The sequence below is a fragment of the Apodemus sylvaticus genome, chromosome 10 (genome assembly GCF_947179515.1).
Source record: "Apodemus sylvaticus chromosome 10, mApoSyl1.1, whole genome shotgun sequence".
Classification (NCBI taxonomy): domain Eukaryota; kingdom Metazoa; phylum Chordata; class Mammalia; order Rodentia; family Muridae; genus Apodemus; species Apodemus sylvaticus.
Genome location: NC_067481.1, coordinates 54433413 through 54461125, shown reverse-complemented (window position 1 = coordinate 54461125; position 27713 = coordinate 54433413). Strand labels below are relative to the sequence as shown.

General features: G+C 52.6%; 1 protein-coding gene across 9 annotated transcripts; it reads left to right on the top strand.

The window, feature by feature from the left end:
* Nucleotides 1-1780: 1780 nt before the first annotated feature.
* Dlg4 (discs large MAGUK scaffold protein 4) lies at nt 1781-27580 on the top strand. 9 transcript variants are annotated; one of them, XM_052194025.1, is made up of 20 exons: nt 1781-2268; nt 10575-10640; nt 14000-14053; nt 14202-14252; nt 14461-14585; nt 14683-14852; nt 14963-15099; nt 15217-15361; nt 21285-21580; nt 21756-21858; nt 22013-22127; nt 23567-23743; nt 24011-24047; nt 24144-24171; nt 24316-24363; nt 24448-24549; nt 24846-25018; nt 25894-26003; nt 26486-26577; nt 26801-27580. In XM_052194025.1, the coding sequence occupies exons 1-20, from the start codon at nt 2239-2241 to the stop codon at nt 26905-26907; spliced, it is 2166 nt and encodes a 721-aa protein (XP_052049985.1). In that variant the 5' UTR covers nt 1781-2238; the 3' UTR covers nt 26908-27580. The 9 variants fall into 9 exon arrangements, 8 of the variants coding, with proteins under 8 accessions (XP_052049985.1, XP_052049984.1, XP_052049981.1 ...); XM_052194024.1 differs by having other exon boundaries at nt 14000-14054; nt 14194-14252; XM_052194021.1 differs by having other exon boundaries at nt 10575-10739.
* The last annotated feature ends 133 nt before the right edge of the window (nt 27581-27713 follow it).

Sequence of the window (27713 nt, the reverse complement as noted above, 5' to 3'; positions counted from 1 at the left end):
CAGATCCCATTATAGATGGTTGTGAGCTAGGAATTGAACTCGGGACCTCTCGAAGAGCAGTCAGTGCTCTTAACCTCTGAGTCGTCTCTCTAGCCCCCCCCCCCAGCCATCTTTTGAGCCTCGTTCAAAAGTTTATGTGTGTGTGCACTCACATTAGCCCTTATCAGAGGACAACTTCCAGTAGTTCTCTCTACCTTTATGTGGGTCCCTGATGTCAGGCTTGGCAACGAGTTCCTTTACCCAGTGAGCCCTGTGACTGTCCCCGCCCGGCCCCCTTCTCAATATGGTCAGGCCTGGGAAGAAACAGAGCTTAATTCTGAATTGCTGCGACTACCTTAGATAAAATCCTCTTTCCCACTCTCAGAAAAGGAGCTAAGTTATGCCTGGCTTTTGGGGGAGGCGCATTATGTGGAGCAAAGTGTCACCTGGTGACCTGGGGAAGAATGGAACCATGACCTGCTTGTGTGCCTTACTTGCTACAACTGCGTGGGGTGAAGGCAGCTCAGCTTCAAGCTTGGCGGATTAGGGAGATTAAGTCGAGAGAAGAGAGATGTCCCAGAGACCAAGAGGTGAAAAACTGGGTCTTTGAAGGGGAGATCTGGATCTGTGATGGGGGCCCAAGCGCCCCTTCTCTTCCTGAATCTTTCCATGGGGTCCAGGAAGAGAGGACAAAGGCTGGGAAACCTTAGGTGACTAAGTGTGTAAGTGACTCTATCCTTTGTCACTTGCTTTTTACCAGCCCCCAGGTCAGCCCTCTGGCTCCTGGCCCCCCCACTGTTACGTTGGGCACCTCCCCTCCTCACAGTACTGCACAGTGACCTCTTCCAGGCCTTGCTGGGTGAGTAAAGCCAATGTTCTGAGGGGCCACAGCGGACAGGACTGGCCTGGGGCATGGGGTCAAGTGTTAAAGGTTCTAGGTTGGTTAGAAACCTGCTGAGCACCTAGTCCAGGCTATCCCACTGTGGTCATTCCACTGTGCCTCCCAGCAGCACCCATCCTAGCTAGAGCTTCTTTTGACACAGAGAAGCCATGGGGAGCAGGGGTGGCCAGAGGGGCTTGGGATTTGGGAGGGTGACTTAATTCTGTTCCTGTGACAGACATCCTGGATTATTATGAGGCTTGCATCTCAGAAAGTCAGGTAAGGTGATGAGGGTGGGTGCCTGGCTTCCTGACTGCTCGAGCTGACAGGACTGGAGGGACGAGTACATTCTTGCTAATTTTAAACTGAGACTTAGGGGCCTTGGCAGCAAGATCCCTAGTACTGACTGAGGAGTTGGGGGGGCACCGACAGTGCACCACTTTCTGTGGGCGGCCAGCCCTATACCCTTTCTCCCTTCTTCTCCTCTTCCTTGCATTGCCCCAATTTCAGCACCAGAAAGTCCAGGTCATAGTTAATTACTTTTCAGAATTCTTCCTGTGACTCCTAGGGGAGAACTAGGTCTCCAAGATCCTCTCCTGCCAGTCCCTCCATCAGCCCCTTACCCCATGCTGTGGCTTCCCTCCTGCACTCAACCAACCAGGGATGCTCCCATCCCAGCTGTGGGCTTTCTCCCTCTGAGGAATGAAATCCATCCTCCTAGTCTTTGCTGTCATCACCGAGGTTAGCCAGGTCTCCATGTTTGCCGTAGGGCCTCTCTGCTTGTGCTTCTAGATCCTTTCCCATTATCCGGGTTCCTGCTAGCAGTGAAGGAGTTAACACTGCCAAGGCACCCCCCCATTCTGGCTCCTAGCTCCCTCCCTCCCTCCCCCTGCTTCCTCTCTCCTCCTCTCTCCCCTTCCCTCCTCGGCTCCGCGGCTACATCGGCCGCTGCCATCTCCAACCCCCCCCACCCCACTCCCCCGCCACGGCCCCTAGCCCCTGGCCGTTTGGCAAGACCCCCGCATACCCCGGGGCTTCCCGAAATCCAGTTCCCCTCCCCCACCCCAGCTCATGCCCCAGCCCCAGAACTCCGGGGCTGCCAGCCCCCCGTGCCCCTGCCCTTCCTGAGAATCGGGGTGTGCTCCTCAAGCCCCCTCCCCTCCACTGGGGAGCCCCTTTTAGGGTCCCCCCTCCCATCCACGCTCCCCTACCCTTCTCTTCTCCAACCTTCTCCTTCCCCTCTCACCCCTCCCCCCATCCTGGCCCCCCCTGCAAAAGTGGGGTGCGGAGGGGGGAGGGGTGAGAACCCACCAAGGGGAGGAACAAAACTCCAATGAAGTCAGAGCCCCCTACTCGCCGCCGCGGCCAGGCCCCCCAACATGGACTGTCTCTGTATAGTGACAACCAAGGTAAGCATGATAGGGAGAGCAGTGGGGAGGGGGAGTAGGTAATGAATTTGTGGAGAAGGGTCAGGTAGGCCTTATCTAGGGCTGTGGGCATTGGAGTGAGAGCATCTGAAGTAATATGTATTAGAGGGGTCACAATTTAGTTTTGGGGTTCACATCTGAGAAAACGATGGATTTGGCCACAGGTGCTTCCTGAACTGATCATTTTGTACCTGTAAATAAATGGAGAATTTGGTGTTTGGGGTGGCTTGGTGGGCTTTGGTGTTCACCAGCAATGTTGCGAGGGCAATTTATTTAAGGAGAAGCCTGCCTGCCTCACATGGGAGTCCTGCTCATATATGTGGGAAGGTGGGCTATGTAAGTGTGTTGGGGGGAGGGTTGTCTTCTTTCCTGGGCAAAAAAGCTCATTTTGAGATGCTGACCAATTTGAGGGGAGCCTCTTGGCATGAGAGTAAAGGTTACTGGTCGTGAGTGTCTGGCTTGTCTGGTGGTATCAGCTAACAGGTAAGGCTGGGCCTTCAGGTAATAGAACATCTTATGCTAGACATGTTTGGGACACTCCTGATTTGAGGGAATTGTTCATTTAGGGTTTAATTATGTGGAATAGAGTGAGCTGGGAGTTGTCAGCGGGCTGAGGCCTGATGCCGCCTTACCTGAGAGAATGGACCAGGTGGGATTAGGATTTGGGGGTGCTCTCATGGGAGCTGGAAGGTCTGACAGCGGAGGTTGTCATCTCCTAAGAAGGAGGAGAGGTTTGGGGGTAGGAAGACAGAAGGAAGGTAGTTGAGGAGGGGGACCATGTGGGTGGTAAAAATTTGGGGGTAGCCCAGGCAGGTGCCCAGTGCTCCTATCTCCCACATTTTATCTAGCCCTGGTCAAGAGAACATGCCGGGTGTGTGTGTGGGATGTTACCCTGACTCTTGGGAGGACACCTGGATCTCAGGGTCTCTGAAGACTTGTGAGGTCCAGAGGCCACTGGGGTAAAAAGGTATAGGAAGAGGGTAGGACTGGCGGAGCTGGCATCCACACAAGGGTACAAGGGTGTCCCTGGTACCAAGGGTGGTCAGAGCCTGCGAAGAGTGGGAGATCTGGGATGGAAGCCCAAGAGGCTTAGGTCGTTCGCTCCCAGACTCTGGGACTGGCAAGCTGGATGCCTGGTGTGTGGAGGGAGGCTTGGGCGGGTGGCAGGCAGCTGGGGGTTGGGGGGTGGGACAGGAAGTGGGGGCCGGGGGAGGCGGGGTCCGGGTGAGTCACAGGCTGGGGAGGGGGTTATATTTAGTGGGAACTGCAGCTTCTTATGGGAGGAAGCTGAGGACACACATGTTCCTTGCCACAAACTCACACATGTGTATACACATGCATTGTGCACGTGTGGACATGATTAGAGATTGGGGACTGAAGACTTTAGGTCTGTATCCCTCACCCTCATCTACAGGGCTGCTTGTTTTTATCCTGGTCTGTGGGTTTGGGGCTTTCTTCCAGGTTGCTGGTTCTCTCATCCCCTGTAGTTTTCAGTAGGTTTTTGTGCCTCAGTTCTTCTGGCCCTCTCTCAGTCAGTGTCTACCTGTGCTCTTTGTGTCTCCTGTCCTGAGGCCTAATCCCTGGCCTCGGCAACCTAGCTGTCATCCATCACCTTTGTACAGATGTATATAGAAAGCCCATTGGAATGTGTGGGTTCTCCTTCTAACGCATGAATACATGAAATCCAGCAAGGGTGAGGGGCTTGGCGGCCATGGTAACTATTCTGGGTGGATGCATTTATTCATTTCTCTGCTCCAAATTCCTGTGTGTTCGATGGAGCACATGACTGAGCAACCCTGAAGGTAGGAGGCTTGTAGAGAGGATCATGCATTCAGGGCTTACTGAGGTGTGGAGACCCAGGTTTGCCACATTCATTGGTCAGAAAACTTGTCAGCCTCAGGATGGAGGGACTCCAACTCCCATAAGGCCTTGAGGTACAAGATCCTTCAATGGTAGAGAGTGGTTGTCCATAGGACTGTTGGGAGTTGTGGTTCCTCTCTATCCAGGCCAGTGGAGGGTGGCCCAGGAGAAACCAGCAGGGGGGACATGGCTTCTGCCCTCCGAAAATGCTGGGGAGTGGGATTAGGAGTGCTCAGCCTTTGTAGTCACTGAGCTCTCCTGGTCTGTTTGATAGCCCTCCGATCTTTCGTTGCCTATATTTATAAATTGCTGCAGTAATTTAAGGAACATTTTTGAATACTTAATATGTGCTTAGCTCTGTGCGCCGTGGAAACTCTGCTTTACAGCTATCACTGAGTCTTATTCGGTACCTAGATCTCTGCCAGTATCTCTATCTCTGAGCAGCTTTCTCCCACTCCGCCCCCGTCCCTCCCCCTTCTCCCCGCGCTGCTGCCGCAGTTGCCATGGTAACCAGCGACGACTGAAGTTGCGTTGCGGACTTGAGGGCAGGGCGAGGGTGGCGGAGGGCGGAGCAGAACAAATGGAGGCTGGGGGGGGGGGAAAGTAGGGAAAAAAAAATAGGGGGCATTTGGCCAGGGCCCTGGAGGCGAAGTGGTTAAGCCCTCTGGGTGGTCCTTATTGGGCAAAACTAAGATGCTGGGGGGGCGGGGAAATGTATCCAATGGCTTCATTCATTGGTCGGCCGGGGCGTGGCGGAAGGATAGTGTGGGCGAGGCCGGGGGAGCGAATGGGCGGGAAGCGGAGGGAGGCGTGGTTTCATGAGCAAGTGGGCGGAGTCGGCTTACTCTATCGGAGGAGGCGGGCAACAACCCTCAGAAACGGGAGGGGCTAGGTTGCCAGACCAAAACGAAGGCGGGGCTGACCCGGGAGGGGCGGGGTGTGGTTTCTGTATGGAAAGGAGACCCGGTTCGTGTGGCCCTGGTCTCAGTAACTGCGGGATGCGGGGGGGTCTTTGGAAAGGAGAATCCGTGGGTTGGAGATATGACGTCTCAATTTTCCTAAGATGGAGGCCTGTTCAGATTTCATCAGAGTTACCCTCCTACCTCAGCTCTATGTTCCAGGGAGACAGTTGCTAGGCGACGGCAAAGTCCTTGATTGCTGCGTTGCCACGCAACGGGGAAACGGAAAATGGAGGGAAAAAGGAAATGGGGGATGAAAGTGGGTCTTGATAGTCCTTAGTGCCTACTGGTAGAGAAGCAGGGCCTGTGTATTTTCTAGACGAAAAAGAAAATTTGAGTTTAAGCCCGTTCTGTATTGGTTCTGAGGATCCATGCATTTTATTTAGGTAGGAAACTAGGACATTGAGGGGGGTTTATCTTGGGGATTTACTTAACAGAGGCCGATAAGTACAGGGAGGCCTATAAGTGCAGGGTTGAGATTCTATAGAGGCTTTAATGCCTTTTGCCCTGGTGGAAATTTTATATTCTGTAGACAGCTGATTTGGGGAGAACCTTCACGAGGGGGGTGAACGAATATTCGTTGGGAGGATCTCTGGGAGAGAGGTTTGCAAGTTTAGGAGTTTGGGAAAGGATAGAAAACTGAAGTGATATGGGGGCAATTTAGGGTATTCTGAAAGATTTGTGGGTCACTGTGAATTGCAGTCCAGATCACTGGTGAAATTATTATTTTGAGACAGGGACACACTCTAGACCAGGCTTGCCTGAAGCTCACAGAGGCCAGCCTGCCTCTGCCTCCCTGGTGCTGAAAGACATGCAACCCCGTGCCTAGCCTGAAGCTTTAGTTTACCCCCTTGGGTGTTCAGAAGATATATTGGAAGCAAATCTTCCAACAAAAATGTAGCTCAGAAGAGAAAGGTTGTTAAAATGGGGTAGGGGGAGCAGCCAGAAAATAGGTAATTTACTAATTTGAGGGATAAAGAAAAGAATAGTAAATTCATGCCGGTAATCCCAGAACTTGGGAGGGGGAGGTGGGGTAGAGGCAGGAATTCTCAAGTCACCCTCAGCTCATAAAGAGTTTGGGGCCAGTCTGTGTTACATTGAGACTCCAACTTCCCTTAGATAGATAGATAGATAGATAGATGATAGATAGATAGATGATAGATAGATAGATAGATAGATAGATAGATAGATAGAGACAGAAAGAGACAGAGAGACAGAGAGACAGAGGTTAGAGAAGGAGACAGAGACTGGAGCTGCCAAGATGGGGTAAAGGCATTTACTGTCAAGCCTGACAACTTCAGTTGGATCCTTGTACTCATGTGATAGAAGGGGAGCACCAACTCCCTAAAATTGTTCTCTGACCTCCCCATGCCTACCACAGCACACACAATTGTGTGCTCACACATGCACCAATAAAGGTGATAAAAGTTTAAGTAAAAGATAAAATAATTCTTAATATAGGGCAAGAATTTGGGAATAATTTGAAGAAACTACAATGGAATTTGAAAGGTTTGCTTTATTTTTTTTCCCCCCTGTTTGTTTTGTTTTTTTTCAAGACAGGGTTTCTCTGTGTAACCCTGGCTGTCCTGGAACTCACTCTGTAGACCAGGCTGGCCTCAAACTCAGAAATCCACCTGGCCCTACCTCCCAAGTACTGGAATTAAAGGTGTGCATCACCACTGCCTGGCTGGAAGGTTTGCTTTAAGGCAGATTAAATAATACTCAAAATTGGGTTCTGGTGAGGTTTTGGGGTTGGTATCTTAGAAAGTCCAGCATATCATTCAGTTTAGTGATTTGCATGAGGAAACTCCAAACAAATTTAAAGAGGTTTTATTTGGATATTTGTGTTAGCCAAGAGTAATACATTAATGTTAAGGTCATTAGTGGTGGACTCGGGTGGGGGTGGGGAACAGATGAAACTTCTAAAGGAATGATTTAAATGGCATATCGATTTGAGGATACACCGAAATCTGTGGTTCTTTAAACTTGAAGAAGCATTGGCTAGTTATAGGATGGGGTATATGGACGGGCTGCAGGGACTCTGCCCGAGAAGCTTTGGAACCTTATGGGATGTTTACGGTAAGGCTTAGGGTGGGGGCTTGTGAGATCCTTAGTGATTCTCAGAAGTGATACAGAAAAATGCTAATGCCTACCCCGTAGTCTAGGAGTACAGTACTGAAGAGATACCCAGTGGGATTTTGTAATAGAAGGCCAGTGTTTTGGGGATGGTGGAGAATTAGGTGAAATAAGGGGTCCCTAAGAACCAGAGATAAGGTGCTAATTTTACAAGTGTCAGTATCTGTAGAGGGGTCGAAACAGGAGTATACCGTGGGAAGTTGAAGACAGTAGGGAAATAGCTGGAATCGAAAGAAGTTGGTAGCCAAGAGGGTCTCCCCTCACCCTTCTCTCCCTTCATGACGCTCTTCCGTACTGCGCAGGCGCCGCCCCCCCCTTCCCCTGGCCGCAGCCTCCTGTCGCCGCGGCGCCGCAGCCCCCGCCCCCTCGGCCCCTCCCCCTCCCCAACCCAGCACCCTTGCTATCCCACCCATACCCTCCCCTGAGTTCCCCCTCCCCTTCTTCATGTCGGCTCGGAACAGATTCGCCTCCATGTGTCTCTGCGTGGTACGTGCTGCGGTACGGGATCCGGCCCGCTTCCCTCATCCCAGACCGCCCCCCAACCCCCAATCTCAAGAGCTTCAAGTGCTGCTGCTCTTTCCTCTGCTTGGCGTGGGGTCTCTGGGTCGCAACTTCTTGAAAACAGGCGCAGTGGGTTGTACCTCTTGTTATCCACTTTAACCTGCACCCCTCTATTTTTGGGGTGCAAGCCCCGGTTCCAGGTCATTCTGTGCAGCTGGGGCTTTGAAGGTAGGTGGAAGGAACAACAGGGCCATCATCCGTGTCCCACCCTCAGGTCTTGTCCTTGTTTCAAGTCCTAATATATTGGGGGTGCAGACTTGCCCCAGTAGCATAGAGTCCCGGCCCTGCATTCCAGTGGGTTATAGATGTGCCCTCTTCCTGTTTGGTTTCAGCTGCTTTGTGATCCAGGACTGAGAGGGGTCGACCTCCCCAGTCCCATGTTTGCAGTATCAGACTTGTTCTCCCACCCTGAGTCCCGAGGGCTGTAAACTCCCTGAGGACTGAGCACAGGCAGGCCTTAACTCTTCCAGCTACATTTGGAGAGCTCTGCTGCTTCCTTCTGTGGTCCTCAGTTCCCACAAGTCATCCCCTAGTCTCCAAAGCCTTTTCTTTAGTGTCAGACGTAAGCCCCTCCCCACCATAAGGATGGACCGGGGAGATGTGGGGATCACCATGATAAAAGATCTCCTTTGGTTCTTGTCTAGAATAAATGCTTGTCTTCCTTCGCGTCTCCATTTTCTTTGGTGCGCCTGGCCTTCCCTCAGACTTACAAGTTTCCTGTTCAGTGGGGTGATCATGAAGGGACGCTGGACTCAGCTTCTCCCCAGTCTCCAGAACTTGGGAGCTGCAAGTTTTGTTCCTGCTTAATTCATCTCGCAGGGAATTCAGGGCCACTCCTACTGGCGTTTCTTGTCTTGGGTGTCATCCCTCAGCCTGTGCGGTGGTCAGAACGGACCCGCTCAATCAGAACTGCTAATCCACAACAGCCCAGCCATCCAGAAGGAAGGGCTATTCTGCCTGTTCTCTCCTTACTTTCCTTCCTCTCTCTCTTTTGGGGGGCAGGAGAGGGTTAAAACAGGGTTCTGGCTGGTCCCGAACTCACTGTGTACCCGTGGGTGACCTTGAACTTCTTGGCCCTCTGGCTGCTTCCAGAGCACAGAGAGATTTATGCATATTCTCCCATGCCAGGTTTTCTTCTCCTTCCGGTATTCTCCTCTCCCCAAGCTACCGACACTTAGAGTGTAGCATTCTCTAAATCCGTGATCCACACTCCGTGAGCCCCATTTTCCTTCTTTAAGGCTCTTCAAACACGTAGAGTGTTTTGTCTGTTTATTTTGTTTATTTATTGAGACAGCATCTCACTGTGTAACCCTACATGGTCTGGGCCTTTCTATAAGACCAGGCTGGCCTGGGATTCTCAGAGATCTGCTTGCCTCTGCCTCCCAAGCACTGGGATTAAAGGTGTGCACTGTCAGCTCAGGGTGCTGCTTAATTCTCGGTGCCTCTGGGTCTGAGAGTCATTTGTTGACAGGACCACAGGCCTCCCCTAATTCTCTTACTATATCCTTAATCTACAGTCAGCCTGATTCCTCCTCCTCAGAATTTTCAGAATCATACTTTGCATCAGACGTCGATGGCCCTTGATACGTTTCCTTCTTCTTAGTTTTGCAATGTCGCCCTCCAAATGCTGGCAACTCGTACTTTCTCAGAGGCCTTGGGAGGGAAACTCTGCCCTTGTGCACTAATGGCCTGGGAGACTTGCATCTGAGGTGCTCTCCCTTCTTCTCTTGAGTTTGTAGTTTTGACAGTTCAGCTTCTGTCCGGGTCAACTCTGAAGGGGAGGGGCCTGGAAGGGCACAGCCGTGGAAGGAGCCAAGCTGACTGACCCCGCTTCGCTGCCGCCTCTCTCTGACCCCCAGTTAATCTTATTTACTGATGCTACTGTTAAGCTGGTGTAGGAGGCTCGTGTTCTGGTGGCTGGCTAATTGGGAGTCATGTTGAGCCCTTTACCTCCAAAAGTCAGGGGGAGACCAGAAATTCCGTTAGAGCATTGTGTTGTCTTCCTCTATCAGGGGGCCTGATCCTCATTTCTGCACCGGGCTGGCTTCCCACCTGAGCTTCCTGTCTCCGTGGCCCGATTCCTCCCCCGTTCCATCCCTGTCTAGTCTATCCGGATTAGCCGGCTGGCTTCTGGGCCCCTTTGCTGAGTAACTGGGAGTGAGTGAGGCCAGTGAAGGAAGAGTGGCGTAGGTTCGGCCTTGTCCTCCTTCAGGGCTGCTGGTGGCAAGTGCTCTCCTAGCCGAGGTACCTGACTTCGGTTCCTGTTTCAGGCATGCAAGGTGCCGGAGAGCCAGTTACTTATCCGGGAGAGGCTGCCATGGGGAGGCTGGGGCGCTAAGGGTAGGGTGGAGTGTGGGACTGGGGGATGATGATGGAACAGAGAACTTGGGGATACATGAGGGTACCAGAGTCAGCTGCTAGAACTCTTAAAAAGGACGGAGTGGAAGATCAAAGCTTGCTTGGGAAAGGTATGAAGACACCGATGGGGGTGTGAGGTAGACTGCCTGAGCCGTAGGATATGAGTTGGAAGCTGGAGGATGGAGCCTGGACTTGGGTAGAGCTGAGAGGTGCTGAGGCCTTGGCTGGAGAGGGGGCTGTCGGGAGGGTGGAGAGGGGAGCCAATGGGCTGGAGGAGAGGGAGGGGGAGGAGTTGGTCAGGCCCCAGGGCCTTCCGCACTGCACTGCTCTGGGAAAAGGAGGCGGTCCGGGCGGGCGCCTGGAGCTAGAGGCTCTGGGCTGGCCCAGTGACGCTGCCTCGGTCCCCATCCCCAGAAATACCGCTACCAAGATGAAGACACGCCCCCTCTGGAACACAGCCCGGCCCACCTCCCCAACCAGGTAAACGCCCCCGAGCTGGTGCACGTGGCGGAGAGGAACTTGTCCCACCTCGAGGCCGTCCATGGGGTCGTGGGCCACGCCCACCTCTCCCCCCTCAAGGTAGGAGACCCTGGCGGCCCCCTCCCCAGTGCGGCCCTCGGAGCCTCGGAGCTGCAGCAATCCCCCAAGGGCCGGTAGGGCAAGAGCTATGGGGGGAAAAGATTGGGGTGGCCTGGTATCTGGGTCTTGGTCTCCTGGGGCTGGGGTGGGGGGGTGTGCTTCTGGATTGGGGGTGGGGATAGATGCTGGAAACCTTTTGGTCTCACAGAAGAGAAATAGGCCAGGCAAGTGGGAGTGGGCTCGGAACCTGAAGCCAGAATGTCTGCGTACGTTTGGTGTATTGAGAGGAAGGATGGATGGATCCCCCAAGAAGCGCCCCCAGGGCCAGGGCGCTGTCATTCCTCCGCACTCCCAGCCCCCGCTTCAGTGTTCTGTGTCCAGAGCTCTGTTCCAAGCTCCTGGTGCCCTAGTCTGCTCCTGTCCCTTTCCCCACCTCCTCCCCCAACCTCCGCCTCTGGGCCTGGCGCTGCCTGTTCCCGACTCTCCAGCTCTTTCCATCTGGCTGGACTGAGACTTCAAGTCTTGGTCCTTTCTGCCTCTTCCTGTGCCCCAGTCTTTGCTCTCCTCCCGTGCCCCCCCCCCCCCTTGCTGGCTGGCTGGCTGGTTCTTGATGCTGTCTCTCTCTTCCTCCCACGCATGCATCTCCTTCCCCCTCTCGCTGATCCCCAGCTCAGGCCTCTGTGGCCTGATCAATCCTCTCCCGGTTTGAGCAGTCGTCCTCTCTGTCTGTCCTCCAGCTCCATATTTCTTTCCCAGTTTTCCTGGATCATCTCCGTCTTTTTTGCTCCCTGCGAGTCTCATGTCCATCCACACGGTCTTCCCGCATCCCATCACTGTTATTATTTATATATGCCCACCTGTTTGTTCCCCTTCCCCTCCTCCTTTGTGCTTACAATATGGGTTTTTTCCCCCTCTAATCTGGAGAGGCCTTTTATTTCCTAGCCCACTTTCTCTCAGTCTCTTCTTTCAGAGACACAAGCTGTGAGACTGAGGAGGACACTGACGGGCCAGAGCTCGGGGTGCTATAGAAAGGGGTGCTGCAGTTGCTGGCATTTCACTAAGAAGATGGGGTGGTGGTGCTTGTGAGCCAAGGGATGAGGGGATGAGGCAGGGCAGTGGCTAAGGGGGGAGTAGGAAGAAGGCTGGAAGGGCAGGGTCCCGCAGCACGGAGGGGCGAGGCTGTGGAATCGTGGGTCCCCCCATGGCTGCTCGCTAAGCTCCTTGAGACCAAGGAAAATGAAGTGCAGGGAGTGGGAGCCGTAGAGAATATTTTGTGGCACCCCACCCCCACCCCCGCCTCAGGAAGTTAAGGAAGATTCCAGGTGTCTTTTGCAAGATGGGGCCATTATGTCTTGGGTGGGGAGGGGAACGAGGTTGAGGGGCAGTGGAACTGCAGAGCTGGGGGGTGTGGTCCCAGAGCTCAGGGAGTGAGTGGCTGTCAGAGGGCCAGAGGAGCCTCAGGTCAGGGCTTCAGCTAAGGGGCAGGGGATGCCCCAGTATCCACCGGAAACGGGGGAGTGGGTTGGAGGTGGAGGACTGTGACTGGGGGTAGACCCTTACGGGGCCGAGGATGAGGTAGAGGGGAAGAATGAGGCTCTCTCTTTAGTGAGGTGGCAGGTGACGATAGGAGATGCTAGGGACAGAGGGGAAGGCTGGTGTGGAATCAGGGAAGGGGCGGAGAATGGCGACGGGGGTTGGGAGATTTTTGGAAAACTGAAGGCTGGAGACAGGATCTAGGGAGGGTGTGGAGTGAGAGGAGAGGCGAAGAATAGTTAGGGAAGGGTTGGTTGGCTGTGGAGAGAGGTTGTAGTGTAAGGAGGGTCTGAGGCTGTGTGCCACAGAGGATGAAATTGTGGATGACTTCAGCAGCCAGTGACTGTTGGCTAGACAACAGCGCTTGCTTGGAGGAGAAAATGACAGTTGATTCATGGCTGTGGAATCTATTATGGGGCCTGAAATGGCTGGGAATTTCTGGGCTTGAGAAATAGCAGTAAGAGAGAAGAGAGGCCTTTAGAGGAGAGGGAGTTATGAAGGGGACTGGGAATCCTCCTGCTTGGTCGCTTTCAAATATTTGTCGAAGGAGGAAATAGATTGGGGACCCCCGGAAGGAGTCTCTTGGCAGCCTCACCTCATTGCCATAGAGACGTGGCTTCGGTTGCCCTGGCAATTGGGGAAGCCCCTAGGACAATTCTAAAGCTGGCCCCGCCCTGGAGTTTAGCTAGAGACCCGACTGCGTTGAGGCCACTGACGTCAGGGACCAGGGCACGCCTCGCTTTAACCCTTTCCTCAATGGAGTGGGGGCAGGGAGGAGGGGAGGCAGTGGATCAGGCTAGGTTCTGGATGCTTTTTACAATTCCTCCTTCCTGCTGGCCTTGGCACGACATAGGGTGAGGAGCTCTAAGCAGAGAGGAAGGCAGGTTATTCAGGATGCACTGCGCCCACGCCCACGAATAGAATCCTGGCCTCTTGGGCTAGCTAGCGGTAGGCGGGTCTAGAGCCTGACGAGTCCTTTGCTCTAGGGAGTCTGTCGTACCCTAGGCCACGCCCCCACCCGTTGTCCTGACTACCAGGCCTCCTGGAGGTGGGTCTCCCCAGGTCTTGGCTGGTCTTAGATACTGTTGCTAGGCAACCTGGTCCCTGGAGGAAGGGGTGGATTGGATGGCGGGTGGGTGAGAGAGAGGGAGGGACCAGAAGCTGGGGAAACCCCGGATTCTCATGGCGCAAGATTTAGAGCAAATGCACGCCAAGGTGAGGGACAAATTTGGGGAAGGGTTATCGAGATATTTGGATGATTGTGAAGGTATAGAGACAGGAAAAGGGCCGTAAAGGGGAGAGCAGGACTAGCGGGCCTGAACCCTGGGGTGTAATGCGTAGCAGGGAATGCATGTAACACCCTGTAGTGTTACATCCGGTGAGAAGCATCCCCCCCCAGCATTCCCCCCCTTTCCCACTCTTTACCATCTGCTGTTCCCCTCTCCGTCTGGCTGTCTCTCTCTTCCCTCTTCTCATACACCTCCTTAAACATACAGGGGCCTGGGGTGGGCTAAGGTGTGTGTGTCTGTGTGTGTGTGTGTGTACTCGAGTGTGCATGTGTATGTAGTGTAGACTGAGGTTGGGTCCTTGAGTTGCTCTGCAGATGGCAGATCAGGTTTGACTACGCAGCTAAAAGGGGATCCAGACTGGGAGGACTCCCCTTTGGTTACGGACTCCCTCTGGAGTCCAGGCTAAGGCAGCCTTTTGTCTTCTGTCTCCTCTCCCAGGCCAATTCTCCCCCTGTGATTGTCAACACGGACACCCTAGAAGCCCCAGGATATGTGAGTTGTTTAGATTTTGGGACTGGGGCCATAGCAGTAGGGTCTGAGAGGCAGAGGAGTGACTATGGGCAGGGAAGGAGAGCCATGTTCTCCCGCCAGAATGTTTGTCTTACTGTTTTTATGTTTCTGCCCCATGCTGGAGTTGCAGGTGAACGGAACAGAGGGGGAGATGGAGTATGAGGAGATCACATTGGAAAGGGTGAGTGCCAGCCTCTCCCCTCCCCCAAGTCCCTTGGCCCAGGCCGGTGTTTCTCTTTTTGTGCCTATGTTTGTTTCCTAGGTGTCCAGACTCTTAACTATGTCCCTGTGTGTTCTAGCCTCACCTTTTCCATCGTGTCCCGTTCCAGTTTCCCTTGATAGAATTGGGCGGGAAGGGGAGCTGACCCTCTCACCCTCTTCTTTCCCAGGGTAACTCAGGTCTTGGCTTCAGCATCGCAGGTGGCACCGACAACCCACACATCGGTGACGACCCATCCATTTTTATCACCAAGATCATTCCTGGTGGGGCTGCAGCCCAGGATGGCCGCCTTAGGTGGGGAAAGAAGACGGGGTTGAGAAAGCTAGTACCCTGGAAACGGAGGGCTGGGCAGTAGGAAGCTCCTGGCTCAGGCCCACGTTGCTGTTCCCAGGGTCAACGACAGCATCCTGTTTGTAAATGAAGTGGACGTTCGGGAGGTGACCCACTCAGCTGCGGTGGAGGCCCTCAAAGAGGCCGGCTCCATCGTTCGCCTGTACGTCATGCGCCGGAAACCCCCAGCCGAAAAGGTCATGGAGATCAAGCTTATCAAAGGGCCTAAAGGTACTACTAGTAACCCACTTAGCTCCCAGTCACCCTGCTGCTTCTCCCTCCTCCAGGGATTGCCCCCCCTCCAGGCCCGGGGTAGCCATTCTCCTCTTCCTCCCATCTAGGACTTGGCTTCAGCATCGCAGGGGGCGTTGGGAACCAGCACATCCCTGGAGATAATAGCATCTATGTAACAAAGATCATCGAAGGAGGTGCTGCCCACAAGGATGGCAGATTGCAGATTGGAGACAAGATCCTGGCGGTGAGGACCTCAGTCATGTTTGTGGCCCAGACTCAGGTCCCTCTTGCAGGCCTGGGGTCCTCACTGCATGACTGCGTCTGTCTGCCGTGGTCTGAGCTCTGCTTCCCTTGACCCCAGGTCAACAGTGTGGGGCTGGAGGACGTCATGCACGAGGACGCCGTGGCAGCCCTGAAGAACACATACGACGTTGTGTACCTAAAGGTGGCCAAGCCCAGCAATGCCTACCTGAGTGACAGCTATGCTCCCCCCGACATCACAACCTGTGAGAGCCCTCCAAACCTCAAAGCTCCTCCTGACCCACCCTAGTAATTCCTAAGACATGCAGTCCCAGGACAGCCCCCGTGGCCCATTTCTGTGAAATGACCACGGCCTCTGACCGTTGTGCTGGTTGGGGAGAAGGTGGAAAATCAGTCATGGAGAAGCACTGGAGACGGGCGTTACTGTTCTCCTGTCCACGGTTCACAGGCCCATAAATCCTCAAGTAACAGATAATTCACACATTCTTTAAAAGTGTAGTGATAGAGCTGGGCACGGTGGCTCATGCCTTTAACCCCAGCACTTGGGAGGCAGAGACAGGCAGATCTCTTAAGTTTGAGGCTAGCCTTATCTACAGAATAAGTTCCAGGACAGCCAGGGCTACATAGGGAAACCTTGTCTCTATATCTTTCCTCCTCAGTCCTGACAATTGTGGGAAAAAACTGGATGTGATGCACTTGTCCAGCACTTGGAAGGTAGAGGCAGGAAGATTGGGAGTTCAGGACTATCCTGGGCTACAGAGCAAGTTTGAGGCCAGCCTGGGCTACTTGAGACTATGAGAAAATGGGGAAAAAAGAGGAAAGGACAAAGGGTTCACATTTGAACAGTTTACATGCTTATAAGAAGGATCATGGAGACCAGCTGTCCTGGCATAGGCAGGCTTACGTTTAGAACACCCCAGTAGATACCCACACACGGCAGCTCAGTAACAGCAAAACACTGTCACAGAATAAGGATTGCTTGAGAAAGACTGAAGGTGGCATAATATTTGAGAACCTCTTAGCCTGAGTCAACATATAAAGAAGTGAGAAGGGTGGTTGTGATGGCTCACATCTATAATCCCAGCATTCTGGAGCCAGAGGTGGGAGGCTAGCCTGGCCTACACAGTGAGAGGAGAACCTGTCAAAACAAGAAAGAAGATCAAGTGTAGATGTGAAAGGCAATTGATACTCAACATCTGTTTTCAAATGAAAACCTTCAGTAAACCCAGGAGCAGAGGTTTTGTGACACTAGCCACCAGCAACAGATTCTTCCCATGAGTAAGTCCCAGCAATGTATCTGTTACTCCAGGAGTCAGGCAAGGAGGCCTCTTCCTAAGGTTACCCCTCACTGCCTTCCAGCACCTTCTCCGTGTTGGTGCTGCTGTCTCTTACCAGCTGAAAATCATTCCTGGAATTTCCAATAGTTAGAAAAAATTACTTAGCCAGGCGGTGGTGGTGCACACCTTGAATCCCAGCACTTGGGAGGCAGAGGCCAGCAGATCCCTGTGAGTTCAAGGCCAGCCTGGTCTCCAGAGTGAGTTCCAGGACAGCCAGGGACGTATAGAGAAACCCTGTCGTGAAAAACAGAAACAGACAAACAAACAAATTACTTACTTTTTTCTTGCAATGGTGACAGGGATGGAACCCAGGGCCTTGTGCATGCTCAGCAGGTGCTCGCCAGACAGCCCCGGGTGACTTCTCCCCAGCCTTCCCCTTAGTAGAGCGAACATGGATTTATTAAGGAAAGTGAGGAAGAATTCCTCAGAGGGCTCCATTTCCTCCGGCCCTCTTTTTTTTTTTTTTTGTACAGGGCTTTTCTGTGTAGCCCCAGCTATCGCCTATGTAGGCCAGGCTGGCTTTGAACTTGTGCTAGCTCACTGTGTTAGCCTCCTGAGTGCCAGCATTGCAGGTGTGTGTCACCACACTTGGTTTTAGAATTTTTTTATTTATAGGTATCTTTTTGTTGTTGTTTCAACCCAGGGTTTCTCTGTGTAGACCTGGCTCTCCTGAACTTACTATGTAGACCAGGCTGTCTTTGAACTCAGTTTCCCAAGTGTTGGGATTAAAGATGTTTACCATCATGCCTGGCCCCATTATACCAATTCTTTTTTTAAAATTAGAAAAAAAGGGGGGGCTTATTTATTTGTTTGCATCTGTGTGGGTATAGACATGCCATGGTGCATGTAGGTCAAAGACAACTGGTGAAGGTCAGTTCCCTTATTCTACCATGTGGGTTCTGGGGTTCAAACCTAGATCATCAAACTTGGTAGCAAGAACCTTAACCTGTTCAGCTGTCTCACCCACCCCGTCGTGATTTGTCTTGTTTTGTTTTCTTCTTCCTTTTTTTTTTTTTTTTGGTTTTTTGAGACAGGGTTTCTCTGTATAGCCCTGGCTGTCCTGGAACTCACTCTGTAGACCAGGCTGGCCTTACATTTAAGAGATCTGCCTGCTTTTGCCTCCCAAGTGCTGGGATTAAAGGTGTGTACACCACCATCCAGCAAAGGTGATGAAGTTTTACTGAAGGATATAAAACAATGTTTCTAGGTAGAAAAATTTTAAAGCTGCTTTTTTACATTTATTTAATTTGTGTGTGTATGTGTGTGTGTGTGTGTTCACATGTGTGTATGCTCACAGGTTCACATGTCATAGTGTATAGAGATAGGAGGACCATTTGTGGGGGTCCGCTTTCTCCTTCCAACATGTGGGTGCTTGGGATTGAACTCAAGTTGTCAGGCTTAGTTGGCAGGGATCTTTATCCACTGAGCCTGTATAGAAAAATCTTAATATATAAAAGATCTCAACCTTCCTCACATTATACATCTTATGGAATACTAATCAGAATTTCAGAATTTATGTTGCATCTTAAAGTTCAATTGGAAAAATGTGTGGGAGAGTAGCTAAGACATTCTTTTGGGAAAGAATGAGATATTATTTCCTTTTTATCAAATATGAAATATGCTTATATCATATTCAAATTTAATGGTACTTTTTCTTTTTCTTTTTTTCTTTTTTTTCTTTTTTTACTTTTTCTTTTTGAGACAGAGTCTCACTCTGTAGCCAAGACTGCCCTTGAGCTGGTGGTAGTCCTCCTGCCTCAGCCTCCTGGGGCTGGGATTATGGGTGTGTATGATCATATCCAGTTTTCTGGTACTATTTTGTTGTTGTTGTTTTGGGTTATTGTTTGTTTTTAAGACAGGGTTTCTCTGTATAGCCCTGGTTGCTCTGGAGACCAGGCTGGCCTTGAACTCAGAGATCTTTCTGCCTCTGCCTCCTGAGTGCTGGGGCTAAATGTGTGTACCACCACCATTCAGCCTCTGCTACTATTTCTGAACTTACCAAAATTAACTTGGTTTCCTTGGGAAAAGGGATGGTTTTCAGTCTTGGGCAAGAAGCATAAGACAAGAGACAGGAGGGGCAGAGGATACTTGTAACCATAGGGTTTAGGAGGCTGATGTAGGGAGATCAAGTTTGAAGGGAAGCCTGGGCTACCTAGAACCTCCCTCAAAAAATGGCTGGGGATGTGTTTAGTGGGTAGAATGCTTTCCCAGTATATATGAAGTCTTGGGTTTTATCCCCAGTGCTGGGTAAAACTGGGTGTTGTGGTACATGCTTCTAGTAATGATGATGATGATGAGGAGGAGGTGAAGGATTATAAATTCATGACTACACAGTGAGTTTGAGGCTAACCTAGGCTATATGGAGCCCTGTACTTCTTTTTAAAAAATATTTATTTATTTATTTATTTATTTATGTGAGTACATTGTTGCTCTCTTCAGACACATCAGAAGAGGGTATCAAATCCCATTACTGCTGGTTGTGAGCCACCATGTGGTTGCTGGGATTTGAACTCAGGACCTCTGGAAAGGCAGTGTTCTTAACTGCTGAGCCATCTCTCCAGGCTCAAAGCCCTGTTCGTCTTCTTTTTTTTTAAATAGGGCTGGGGAGGTGACTTAGTTGGTAAAGTGCTTGCTACACAGCATGAAGACCAGAGTCTGGGTCCCTAACACTCACACAAAAAGCTGGGTGCTATGGTGCACATCAATTACCCTGACTCTGGGGGGTGGGCAGAGACAGACGGATTCCTGGAGATCACTGACTAGTTAGCCTAGCCCACTCTGTGAGTTCTAAATCCAGCTAGCGACCATGTCTTAAAAAGCGAGGTGGAGCTAGGCATTGTGACACACTGGGGAGGCAGGTGTCAGTGGTTCTCTGTCCATTCAAGGATAGCCTTGTCTACATAGTGAGTTCCAGGACAGTCAGAGCTAGGTAGTGAAATCTGTATATAAACAAACAAATGAATAAACAAACAAATAAAAATTAAGGTGGAGAATGATTTTGGGAAGACCCTTGAAGTCGACCTTTGGTCTCTATTCTTGTGTATGCACACACACACACACACACACACACACACACACACATACACACACACAGAGACTTACATACACCACCACACCACCACCAAACAACCAACCCAGAAAAAATAAAGACATAAATGTATAAGATAGTCTTAATATTGTCATACTAGAGGGTCCCATGGGAGGCACCCAGGATTACCAGAGTCACAGCAGCCACAGGAGTCATGTTGAACAGGATTTTTCTCGCCTTACATAATTTATTTTATATGCAAACACATGAGGTCATAATACCTTAAAAAAAGTTGGAAATTAGGCATGGTGGTGGATGTTTGTAGACCTAGATACTTAAAAGTGTGAAGTAGCCAGGCAGTGGTGGAGGAGATGGAGGAAGGTGGATTTCTGAGTTCGAGGCCAGCTTGGTCTACAGACTGAGTTCCAGGACAGCTAGGGCTATACAGAGAAACCCTGTCTTGAAAAAACAAAAGCAAAAAAAAAACAACAACAAAAAGTATGAAGTAGGAGGATGGACTGAGCTCAGTCAGGGCATAAGGAACATAGTGAGAGACTTGAAAGTAAATCCCAAACCAAACATGATCAAATTGATTCGGGCTGGGGATCTGTCATGCAGTGAATGCACAGGTTGAGCAAAGTCTGGGAGGGGTCCCATCTTCATGACAAAATAATTTTCCCTTGTTACCTTTGGAGGATGCTAGGTCACCCAGAAGCATACAATTTCTTCCTGGAAATGTAAATAAGGGGGAAAATCAATTATCCACCCCCTCTCTCCTGTGTAAGTTTACCAGAGTAAGCTCAAGGTTGCCGGGCAACAGTTTTTGTACATGCGTGAGTCTGTATGTTTTCTTATCGTTTTCGTCTTGAGATAAGACTCATTATGTAGCCCAAGCTAGCTTCAAAGTCACCATGTAACCTGCGCTGGCCTCCAGTTTGCCGCAGTGGGAATAGTAGGCTCAAACACGACACTCAGCAGGTTGGAGAGGCCTTTGTATAACTCTTATTAAGGACCTTGCAGTCTCTGTAGACGTGAGCCTTAGACACCACCCCGAATGTCTGTAAGGACTACGATAGAAGGCTGAGAGAGCACATTGTGATGGGCAGATCAGACTGACGACCCCAGAACCTGCCAGGCCGTCAAGCCCCCTCTTCCCCAGCTCTTTTGAGACAGGGTCTTACTCTAGTCCAGGCTGACCTGGGACTCACTGCTTTCTTCCACTGCTCCAGTGGATCTAAAGTGTGTTTAGATCCACACCCAGCAGACTTCACTCCATCCGTGGGAGGCACAGGACTCTACCCTGGGTTAACATTTTCACATTGAATTTGAGCCTGCTAAGCCTCTAGGACAAACCTGGGAAAACAAAAAGGAGCTGAGACAGGGGCACAGGCTGAGCAAGACCACAGGGAGACAAATGGACTACTCTACTGTCCCTCATAGAATGTGGGAAAATACTTTAGACAAATGACCCAATTAAAAAAAAAAACCCAACCACCCAACCAACAAAAACCACAAATGACTAGGCAGAAAGAGACACTTTAACCAAAAGGCAGTCTGAAAAGTATGATGCTAATATTCCCCTGTTGTCCCCATTCCTGGCATACTAAAGACACATGACCTTCAGATTCTTGCCCTTTGATGTCTGTCATCTGTAATCTTCTGACCCCTGCTGCTGCAGGTCACCCACATACCTTTTTGGCAGAATAACTCCAGCTGAGCTTGGCCCTGGGCTCCCTCTGGAGAGGGTGGATGGGAGGGAACCACAGTCAAAGCATTTCCATCTCATCCTCTGTCTCCCCTCAGCATATTCTCAGCACCTGGACAATGAGATCAGTCATAGCAGCTACTTGGGCACCGACTACCCCACAGCCATGACCCCCACTTCCCCTCGGCGCTACTCCCCCGTGGCCAAGGACCTGCTAGGGGATGAAGACATTCCCCGAGAACCAAGGCGGATCGTGATCCATCGGGGCTCCACAGGCCTGGGCTTCAACATTGTGGGCGGCGAGGATGGCGAAGGCATCTTCATCTCCTTCATCCTTGCTGGAGGTCCAGCCGACCTCAGTGGGGAGCTCCGGAAAGGGGACCAGATCCTGTCGGTGAGAGGCCTGTGCAAGGGTCTGCACTGCCCACCAAAGAGAGTCCTATGCTCTTGAGGAGGGGCTGGTTGGGCTCAAGCCTGGTCCAGCTGGACCACTCTCTAATCCAATCAGTCCCAAGAATTATTGTCTCCCCATCCCGGGTGATAGCATCTGGTGATTCTCCCCTTTCTAGGTCAATGGTGTTGACCTCCGCAATGCCAGTCACGAACAGGCTGCCATTGCCCTGAAGAATGCAGGTCAGACGGTCACGATCATCGCTCAGTATAAACCAGAAGGTACCATGCCGAAGCTTCCCTGTCTTGTTGGCTAAGGTGGTCCTCAGCATTGCCTCTTTAGCTGATGGGTGGTCTCAGTAGGGGTCGGGCAAGGGATGTCGGGTAGTAGCATTTGGATGGGACAGAGTTCCAGAACCTTCTTGTCCTTCCTCAGAGTATAGTCGATTCGAGGCCAAGATCCACGATCTTCGGGAACAGCTTATGAACAGTAGCCTGGGCTCAGGGACGGCATCCCTGCGGAGCAACCCCAAGAGGGGCTTCTATATCAGGTAGGACGCTTCCTGGGCGTGGCTCTTGAGGCCTCCATGAACTTGTACCCATCCCCCACATAGCTCCTTCCCTAAATCTTTTTTTTTCTTTCTTCGAGACAGGGTTTCTCTGTATAGCCCTGGCTGTCCTGGAACTCACTCTGTAGACCAGGCTGGCCTCGAACTCAGAAATCCGCCTGCCTCTGCCTCCCAAGTGCTGGGATTACAGGCACGCGCCACCACATCCGGCTCTTCCTTCCCTAAATCTTGCCCTTCTGCTCTCCCACCCAGACATGACCTTTAGCCCAGGGTTCATGGACTTGGCTGCACACACTGGTCTTCTGGAGTATATCATCTGGTTGAAACATAGCGCCTGCCCCAAGTGTCTGAATTGCCTTCTACACCCCCCAACCCTCCCACCCCCGGCACACAAGCACTTTCCCAATGGCTCTCATGGTCTGACCTAAGGCCAGTGTGTGACAGGCGTCTCTAGCTCCCTCCCTCCTTCCTTCTTTCTTTCCCTCCCCCCCTCGTTGCCTAGGCTGAGTTTGAACCCTTGTGCTTTAATAATCTCCCTGCCGTAGACTGCAGGCACTTGTCACCATGCCCAGCTTTGGGATATTTTGAGTCTTCCTCCAGCTTGGCATCCTTGTGGGAAGTCTCTGTGGAAGGACGGCAGCTCTCTGTGCCCACCTCCTGTCTTTCTTACTTCTCGTCCTTCCTTCCATTCTTGCCCCTGTGCTAGGGATTGAATGCAGGGCTTCGTACATGTTAGGCAAGGCACTGAAACCCCGGTTGAGAATCCACCTCACCTCACCTCCTGACTGCACAGTAGCATTTGCTCCCTTCTCGGGGCCTCCTTTCTCATGAGTCCCCTTCCTGTCTCCTCATAAGCATCGAGGTCTGGTCCCTCTCCTTCGTCTGCTTTCTTTGTCCATGTGGCTGGTCCTTATCTGCCCTCTGCTGTACAGGTGTCCCTTAGAGCTGTGTGGCCTGGTGGCATGCCTTCTTGGAGGTTCCAACAATTCTGGCTGGTGCCTTTAGGCCGTCTCTGTTGGGCTGTCCACCGGCATGTCACAGCCAACAGGTCCTAGATTCAGCTTGCTGTGATTTTCCTGGATGCTTGAGGTACTTCTTAGGGGCATACGCCTAAGCGCTCCCTCCCTGTTGGAGGCGTGTAGGTGCCTGGGGTCATTCAGTTCTCATTGCTGGATGCTACTGCGTGACCCCAGGGGCTTCTCTCCTCAGCCCTACTGCTTTCCTCTTCACCTTCGCTCTTTCAGAAACTTCCTAGAGCTTTTTATCCTTAGGCAGGTTGGGGATTTCTAAGTGTGTGCCACTGGCTGTTCATGCTTTGCTGCAGACCCCTTGTTAAGAATCTGGCTGACTCTTGGGGTGCCTGGTACATCCTACTCCAGGGTCCTCAGCCAGGCCCTGACCCACAGTCACTTGTGCTACAGGGCCCTGTTTGACTACGACAAGACCAAGGACTGCGGTTTCTTGAGCCAGGCCCTGAGCTTCCGCTTTGGGGATGTGCTTCATGTCATTGACGCTAGCGACGAGGAGTGGTGGCAGGCACGGCGGGTCCACTCTGACAGCGAGACCGATGACATCGGCTTCATTCCCAGCAAACGGCGGTGAGGCTCTGAGGGCCCTGATGCTGTCCTGGTAGAGACATCCAAGTCCACCCGGTCCCCCAGGGTAGGCATTCAGTAGGGGCCTCTTGGGAATCTGCTAGCCTGCTGGGGACCACGGCTCCCATCAACCTCTGGAAGAGAACTTCTCCATGAGGGACGTAGGACCCAGGTGCTGCTGGAAGACGGGATTCCCACCTGGACCAAAGGGTGGGGACGTCACTGAGCATTTCCCTACTATTTCCTGCTCTTCCTCCATGTATCCCATAGGGTCGAGCGACGAGAGTGGTCAAGGTTGAAGGCCAAGGTAGGTGGAAGGCCAATGGCGAACTTGGTGAAGTGGTGGGGCGGCAGCCTGAGCTGAACCCCAAGCCTACCTCAAGGATTGCTTTTTTTTCCCTAGGACTGGGGCTCCAGCTCTGGATCACAGGGTAGGTAGAGTTAATTGGAAAGCTGTGGGATGGGCCGAATGTGGAGTTCCCCTTGACACTCTTGGGGAAAGCAGGCGAGGGGCGAGGTGGCCTCCAGGTCACTGGCCTTGCAGAGCCCTTTGCACATGCGCTGTCTCCTCCCAGGTCGAGAAGACTCGGTTCTGAGCTACGAGACGGTGACGCAGATGGAAGGTAAGGCCTGGCGCCAGCCTCAGCTCACCCGCCCGCCTGCCCGCCTGCTTTGCCGGCTGCCTGAGCCGAACCCTTTCTCCCCAGTGCACTATGCTCGCCCCATCATTATCCTCGGGCCCACCAAAGACCGTGCCAATGATGACCTGCTCTCCGAGTTCCCCGACAAGTTTGGATCCTGTGTCCCTCGTGAGTATGGTGACCTTGGATCTTTGTAGAGTTGGAATTGGGGGACCCAAGGAGTCTCGCTTTGTCAGAGTCATGACACTGGAGTAAAGAGGGACACAGATCACTTTAGAGGCGGGGTTTTGCCTCTTTATGTCTGCAGCAGACAAGGCTGGACCAGAGCTTGGCAGAACCCAGTGTGGCAGTTCCATCCCACCTTCATCTCAGTCTCCCTGGGTACTCTGGGGGGGCTGGCTGATACAGGCTGGCATTAAGGGGTGGTGGTTAGATCTTTGTTGGGCGGGATGACTTCTTGGCAGATACGACACGTCCTAAGCGGGAATATGAGATAGACGGCCGGGATTACCACTTTGTCTCCTCCCGGGAGAAAATGGAGAAGGACATTCAGGCGCACAAGTTCATTGAGGCTGGCCAGTACAACAGCCACCTCTACGGGACCAGCGTCCAGTCCGTGCGAGAGGTAGCCGAGCAGGTAAGCGCTGTGGGCGTCCTCTTCCTCCTGCCACTGCCCACCCCATGGCTCCTCCAGCTCTCTCTAACTCTCTTTCTCTCTGTCTCTTTCCCTGCTGGGTCTGCACTCCGCTCCTCCACCTCCTTCTCCTCTTGGGCAACTTTGACCGCCTGCTCTTCTGTGGCCCGTTCCCCTTGCATCCTGACCCCACGCTCCCCACCGCCATCTGTCCCTGTCTCTTCTGCTTCTCCCTCCTTGCCCCAATTCTCCTCTCTTCCCGGGCCTTTGCCTTTGGTGCCTTTGCTTTCCCCAACTTGTTCCGTTCTTTCTTCCCGACTCCCCTCTGCTCCTTCCCTTCTTTATTAATGGGGGGCGGGTCTCCACTACCCTTTCTCCCATCCCTCCTTTATCCCCTCTCCCCTAACGCTCCCCACACTGCCTGTCCGCCCTCTGTGGCTCTTTTCTCCATCTGCCTCCCCTCCCTCCCATCTGTCTCTCCCATTCCTTCCATCTGTCTGTCCTCTGTCCGTCCTCCCCTCCTCCCTCTATCCTAATTCTCCTCTCCTTCACTGTCTCTCCCTCCTGCCTGCTCTGCCCTCTGCCTTCCCCTCCACTGCCCCCCTCACCTTTGCTCTGTTTCATTTTTTGGGTTCTCCCCCCCCACCCCCGACTCCTACACCGGTTTTCCTTCCGCCTGCCTGTCCCCCCTCCTCTCTATTGGTCACCCTGTCCATTTCTCTTTCTCTTCTCTTGCCTCCATGTCCTCTGGCACCTGTCACTTCCCCTTTGGCCAACCTCCCGCCCCCACCTTTCTATGTTCTCCGTCTCTTCCTGGCGCCTCTGCCTGTCCTTCCTGCACCTGCTGGTCCCCCTCCGCCTACCCTGCCTGCCCCCAGGGGAAGCACTGCATCCTCGATGTCTCGGCCAATGCCGTGCGGCGGCTGCAGGCGGCCCACCTGCACCCCATCGCCATCTTCATCCGTCCCCGCTCCCTGGAGAATGTGCTGTGAGTATGGTGCTGGGGGCTCCGCCTCTGCTCCCTCCACCTGTGACCCTGGGCTCTCAAGGTCCCCCACCTTGATCTGTCCTCTCAGAACTCCCACAGTGTTCAAAGAGCTGCATTTAAGAGTTGAGGCAGGGCTTGAAACAATGGCCTGCCTGCCCCCTTCTCCTGCCTTGGGTTAGGAAGGCCTACACTCAGTGGCCCCCTCAGGCATACACAGGCTGGGGCAAACCGGAACCCCAGAGGCAGTTGGGAGTCCGTCTGGATTTCTGCTATGGGACTAAAGGCTGGAGGGCTGAGTTCCAGAGGCCCTGGCTGGAGTGGGTTGCCGTGAGCTCCTCTGTAGCCCCAGAGGGTATCAGAAAGTGTATTGTTTGCTCTGTGCTCCAACTATGAGAGAAGCTGTGACTTAGCCTGTCAGGAAGGGGGTAGAAAGGCAGAGAGGGGCCTACCCCTCATGTCTGTGTCTCTCTCCCTCTTGACAGAGAGATCAATAAGCGGATCACAGAGGAGCAAGCCCGGAAAGCCTTCGACAGAGCCACGAAGCTGGAGCAGGAGTTCACAGAGTGCTTCTCAGGTAAGGCCAGCCGGTGCCACGAGCCCCGGTACAGGGCGTACTGAGAGCTGAAGGAGGTGCCCGCCTGGGTGTGCTCGGTGTGGGAGGAGGTGACCTGTCAGTGGGCTCAGGGACCCATGGCTCCTGGCTGAAGGAGCCAGAGGTGCTCCTTGCTTGGGCTCCTGGGTCACACGTCTCTGTCTCTGGGACCTTGGCCTCACTCGCTGCTCCATCCGACTTGCAGCCATCGTAGAGGGCGACAGCTTTGAAGAGATCTACCACAAAGTGAAACGTGTCATCGAAGACCTCTCAGGCCCCTACATCTGGGTCCCAGCCCGAGAGAGACTCTGATTCCTGCCCTGGCTTGGCCTGGACTCACCCTGCCTCCACCACCTGGGCCCTTGGTCTGGACTGAATAGCCCAAGCCCTTCGTACCCCAGCGTCCTTCCCACCCTTCTTATTTATTTCCTTTCTGACTGGATCGAGCCCATTGGAGGGGGGACACTCCTCTCTGCATGTATCCCTGCACCCCAGATCAGGGCCCCTAGACCCCAGGAACCTGGGGTCTGGGGGGGGGAGCTGGGCTCCTGGTTCCGAGCCCTCGCTCCTTAGGACCCCTACCCCTGCCCGCCCCCATGCACACACAGACCCACTGGGGGCCTCTGCCCTCCACATTTTCTCCCACACACATTCCAGAAGTCAGGGCCCCTCTCAAGGAGTACCCGCTGTAGGGATGCAGGGCCACAGGCTTCCGCGCTCTCCTGAGGCAGGGGCTGGGGTCTCCCCTGCCCCATCATAACTCCCCACACCATTTGAGTTCTCATTTATTTTCTCCATTTTTTTCTTCTCAAAGGTGGATTTTGGGGGGAGAAGCAGGGATCTCCTGAGGGTCCCCCGTCTTTCACACACCTCCCACCTTTTTTCTTTGCCGGTTTGCATGAGTGGAAGGTCTAACTGTGGCTTTTTTTTTTCCCCTGGGATTTTATTTTATTTTATTTCATTTCATTTTATTTTTTTGGGAAAAGGGGAGGGATGGGTCGAGGGAGTGGGGAATCTGGGAGGGGGGTGGGGGGCAAGGGGTCAGGGGTTGGGTGTCCGGGAGCCAGGGGAGGACAGGAAATGCTGCCGCCTTCTGCAATTTATTTATTTTTTCTTTT